The 5,027-nt window shown below is 51.1% G+C and overlaps 1 protein-coding gene across 1 annotated transcript in view; it reads left to right on the plus strand.

Moving 5' to 3' along the window:
- The first annotated feature begins 2,572 nt into the window (after positions 1 to 2,572).
- Positions 2,573 to 5,027, plus strand: part of APOC4 (apolipoprotein C-IV) — a 3,532-nt gene continuing 1,077 nt past the window's right edge. Inside the window, exons 1-2 of the mRNA XM_011975072.1 lie at positions 2,573 to 2,688; positions 4,757 to 4,898. Of these exons, the coding sequence (XP_011830462.1) occupies positions 2,613 to 2,688; positions 4,757 to 4,898 (218 nt within the window). The 5' untranslated portion in view covers positions 2,573 to 2,612. The remainder of the gene's footprint in view (positions 2,689 to 4,756; positions 4,899 to 5,027) is intronic.

Genomic DNA, 5,027 nt, shown 5'->3' on the forward strand with positions numbered 1-5,027 from the left:
GTGGTGGCAGGTGCCTATAATTCCAGCTACTAAGGAGGCTGAGGCCGGAGAATTGCTTGAACCTGGGAGGCGGAGGTTGCAGTGAGTTGAGATCGTACCTTTGCACTCCAATGGGGCAACAAGAGCGAAACTCTGTCTCAAATAAATAAATGCATACATACATACACACACACATACATACATACAAAAAATGTGCCAGGCGTGGTTGCCGCGCGCCTGTAATTCCAGCTACTCAGGAGGCTGAAGCAGGAGAATCACTTGAACCAGGGAGGCAGAGGTTGCAGTGAGCCAAGATCGTGCCATTGCACTCTAGCCTGGGTGACAGAGTGAGACTCCACCTCAAAAACAAAAGCAAAACTTACCATTGCAGCCATTTTTAGGTGTACAGTTCAGTAGCATTAAGTACATTCACCTTGTTGTGCAACCATCACCACTATTTCCAGGATATCTTCGTCATCCCAAACAGAAACTCTGGGTGTTTTCAATCTGCTGATGATTGTTACCAAGGAACTCCAGGGGACATCTGTTGTGCTCATGCTGGGGCCTCTGGGATGGACAGGATTCTGCCAAGGCAGACATTTGGGTCAAGATAGTCCTGCACAGTTGTTCAGGTTGTGGCCAAGATTGGGTTTGCAGATTTGTTATGTAAAAATGCAGGATGCTCAGTTACATTTGAATTTCAGATTAATAGCAAAAAAACTTTTTGGTACAATTCCCAAATATTGCATGGGACATATTTATACTAAAACATCATGCACTGTTGATTTGAAATTCAAATATAATTGGGCCTCCTCTACTTCATCTGGCAAGCGTAGACAAAAGAGTCCAGTCCACAGTCCCCTGACTGAGCCATGTGCCCTGGGGTGCAGCTGGGTCCGTCAAGAGAAAAATGTTCTATGTCTGGCACTATTTCTGGCCTGATGTGGGTTTTTGTTTGTTTTTTTTTTTTTTTTAGACAGACTCTCACTCTATCGCCCAGGCTGGAGTGCAGTGGCACAATCTCGGCTCACTGCAATCTTCGCTTCCCAGGTTGAAGCGATTCTCCTGCCTCAGCCTCCTAAGTAGCTGGAACTACAGGCACACGCCGCCATACCCAGCTAATTTTTGTATTTTTAGTAGAGACGGGGTTTCACTATGTTGGCCATGATGGTCTCGATCTCCTAACCTCATGATCCACCCGCCTTGGCCTCCCAAAGTGCTGGGATTACAGGTATGAGTCACCACACCTGGCCTTTGTTGGTTTTTGTTGTTGTTAATGTTGTTTTGTTTTTGAGACAAGGTCTCACTCCATTGCCCCCCACTGAGTAGCTGGGATTATAGGCATGCACCACCACACCTGGCTAATTTTTGTATTTTTAGTAGAGACCAGGTTTCACTATGTTTCCCAGGCTGGTCTTGAACTCCTGGCCTCAAGTGATCCACCTGCCTCAGCCTCCCAAAGTGCTGGGATTTCAGGTGGGAGCCACCGCCCTGGCCTGGGACCTGATGTTGATGACCTCCTACTATGTGCACCTGCAGCTCTCCTGCATAGGCCTCAGCCCTCCTGCATGAGGACGCTGGGAGGCAGGTGCTCCCTATCAACCCCATGTTACAGTTGAACAAATTGAGCCCCGGAAAAGAAAACGTATTTGCCCAGGTCATGTGGTGAAGGAGTAGGGGATTCGAAGCCCAGGTCTGTCTGAAGCCAGAGTCACCTGGAGGAGAAAGAGCTGGAATTGAGAACTCAAGGAATTCGTGGAGGTGATCGGGTTCCACCCTACCCGGAAAGAAACAGAGGCTGGAGACATGAGACTGTGTTGCTATTTCCTGCCATCATCCCTTAGGCCCTGTTGAGGCCCTACCACAAGCCTGGCCCTGCAGCCCAGTGGCTAGGAGAAATTAGACACAAAATAATAATAACAGCGATGATCTTTGAGCACCTATAATGCCAGGCTCCATGGTAAGAGCTTTCTTTGTTTTTGTTTTGTTTTGTTTTGTTTTGAGACAGAGTCTTTTTGTCACCCAGGCTGAAGTGCAATGGCGTGATCGTGGCTCACTGTAGCCTTCACCTCCCGGGTTCAAGCGATTCTCCTGCCTCAGTCTCCCGAGTAGCTGGGATTACAGGCGCGTGTCACTATGTCTGGCTAATTTTTGTATTTTTAGTAGAGACAGGGTTTCACCGTGTTGGCCAGGTTGGTCTCAAACTTCTGGCCTCATATGATCCGCCCACCTCGGCCTCCCAAAGTGTTGGGATTACAGGCATGAGCCACTGTGCCTTTCTTTGTATTTGTTCAAGTAATATCCTGAAATATGTACTATGTCTCGCACTTTATAGAGGAGGAAACTGAGGCCAGCAAATGAGGCTGTCATGGGAGGTGGAGACAGGATTTGAACCTGCTTCAGTGCAGGAGGCTCAAGAGCCTCTGTCTTCTCTCAGGGCACGGTGTGGGAGGGTGGGAAGGAGGGAGGCCCACAGAGGCATGACCTCTGATTGCCACTGTCACCTGGGCCCGGCTCTTTGAAGTCTCTGCCAAGTGGGGAGGTGGCCGGAGGAGGGCCCTGCTCTGTGCAGCCTCCCCTCCCCCGGCCCACAGAGTTGAGCACAGAGGGACAGAGGCACGGAACCCCCAGAAATGTCCCTCCTCAGAAACAGGCTCCAGGACCTGCCTGCCCTGTGCCTCTGTGTGCTGGTCCTGGCCTGCATTGGGGGTGAGAAGAAGAGGGTGGAGGGATGTGGGGCCCACACCTGGTGGGTGTGAGTGTGGCTGTATGTCCTGTGGCTCTGTAGCCACGTGAGACGTGAGTACGGAGCATGTGCGTGTCGGGGAGTGTGTGTGTCAGTAGTTGAGAGTAAAGTGTGAATATAACATTGGTACAAACTGGGATCATCTGTGCATGTGTGTGTGTGCGTGCGTGGAACTGGGAGTACACAGTCGTGGTAAAAGTGCATGTCTGTGTGCATGTATGTATTTGTGCACCTGTCTCTCTGTGGGGTACATGTGTGCAAAATATTTGAGTGTGTGGACACATGTGAGGGGGTCTGTGAGTGTGTGCTGGTGTGTACGTCTGTGTTTTGCATATGCATTTAATTTTTTTTTTTTGAGATGAAGTGTCTGTCACCCAGTGCGTGACAGTGCAGTGGTGCGATCTCGGCTCACTGCATCACCTACCTCCCCAGTTCAAGCGATTCTCCTGCCTCAGCCTTCAGAGTATTTGGGACTACAGACGCACGCCACCACGCCTGCCTAATTTTTTATATTTTTGGTAGAGACAGGGTTTTGCCATGTTGCCCAGGCTGGTCTTGAACTCCTGACTTCAGGTGATCCGCCCACCTTGGCCTCCCAAAGTGCTGGGATTACAGGCATGAGCCACCATGCCCGGCGATGTACTTCATTTTAAAATGGGATCATATTCTAGATCAGTGTCATCCAGTAGAAATTTAAATTTTTAACACAGGGCCGGGCACGTTGGCTCATGCCTGTAATCCCAGCACTTTGGGAGGCTGAGGCGGGCAGATCACAAGGTCAGGAGATTGAGACCATCCTGGCTAACGGACGGGTAAAAACCTGTCTCTACTAAAAATACAAAAAATTAGCCACACATAGTGGCACACACCTGTAGTCCTAGCTACTTGGGCGGCTGAGGCCAGAGAATCACTTGAACCCGGGAGGCGGAGCTTGCAGTGAGCCAAGATAGCGCCACTGCACTCCAGCCTGGGCGACAGAGCAAGACTCAGTCTCAAAAAAAAAAAAAAAGAAATTAACACGTATATAGCGCCTACAATGTGCAAGGCACCATTCTATGTGCATCGTATGTATTAACTCTTAATTCTCACAATAACCCTGTGGTAGGTACTATTATCCCATTCTACAGAAGGGGAAACTGAGTCATGGGGAGAGAGGATAAGTCACTGGCCAAGGCACACAGCCGGCCACATGTGGCCCCCGCGTGACGGTTGGTCTCTGTAGGCGAGGCTTTGTCCAGACGCGTGGGTAGAAGGTCTGGCCTGGAAAGAGGAACTGACAGCAAGGCTGAGCCAATGTCTGCCCCTGGGGGCAGAAAGTCACCTCCTGCTTTCCCTCCACTGTCCATAGAGGTAGCTTAGACAGGGTGGGGGTCACAGGAGAACTAAGGGGCAAAGGGGTAGTTCCTGGGCAGCAAAATCAGGTGGTGAAGGGAGGCATCAGAGGATGGCAATTAGAGAGGCCATTAGAGGGAAACCATAGGCAGACAGGGTGACAGGAGAGACTACTGACACAAGGTGAAGAGATGGCCCGGCCGGATGGGGTGGCTCACATCTGTAATCCCAGCATTTTGGGAGGCTGAGGTGGGTGGATCACTTGAGGTCAGGAGTTTAAGGCCCCAACATGGTGAAAACCCATCTCTACTTAAAATACAAAAATTAGCCGGGCATGGTGGCACATGCCTGTAATCCTAGCTACTCAGGAGGCTGAGGCAGGAAAATTGCTTGAATCCAGGAGGTGGAGGTTGTAATGAGACAAGATCATGCCACTGCACTCCACCCTGGACAACAGAGCAAGAGACTGACTCTGTCTCAAAAAAAAAAAAAAAAAAAAGGGGAGAGAGAGAGATGACTGATGGTTGAAGGAGGGGTAAGCGGTCAGGGGACATATACGGGTAAAGGCAGGAGGCAAGAGAACTGGCAGGGGGCTGCCCCTGGGCCACCAGGAGTGACACAGGATGAGCATGGCGGGAAAGGGAGAAGGGGGGATTGTAGGGTCCCAGCTTGCCCAAGTTGCCCTCTGGTTCCACCTAGCATGCCAGTCAGAAGCCTATGAAGGAACCCCCAGCCCCCCACCAAAGCTAAAGATGAGTCACTGGAGCCTGGTGACGGGCAGGATGAAGGAGCTGCTGGAGCCAGTGTTGAACAGGACCAGAGACAGGTGGCAGTGGTTCTGGTGAGTGTGTGCTGGACTGGGTGGCAGGAGAGGACTCCTGGGTCTGAGGGAGGAGGGGCTGGGGCCCTGTATCTCTGGGTCTGAGGGAGGAGGGGCTGGGGGCCTGGGCTCCTGGGTCTGAGGGAGGAG

This window comes from Mandrillus leucophaeus, unplaced genomic scaffold, assembly GCF_000951045.1.
Source record: "Mandrillus leucophaeus isolate KB7577 unplaced genomic scaffold, Mleu.le_1.0 Scaffold151, whole genome shotgun sequence".
NCBI classification, from domain to species: domain Eukaryota; kingdom Metazoa; phylum Chordata; class Mammalia; order Primates; family Cercopithecidae; genus Mandrillus; species Mandrillus leucophaeus.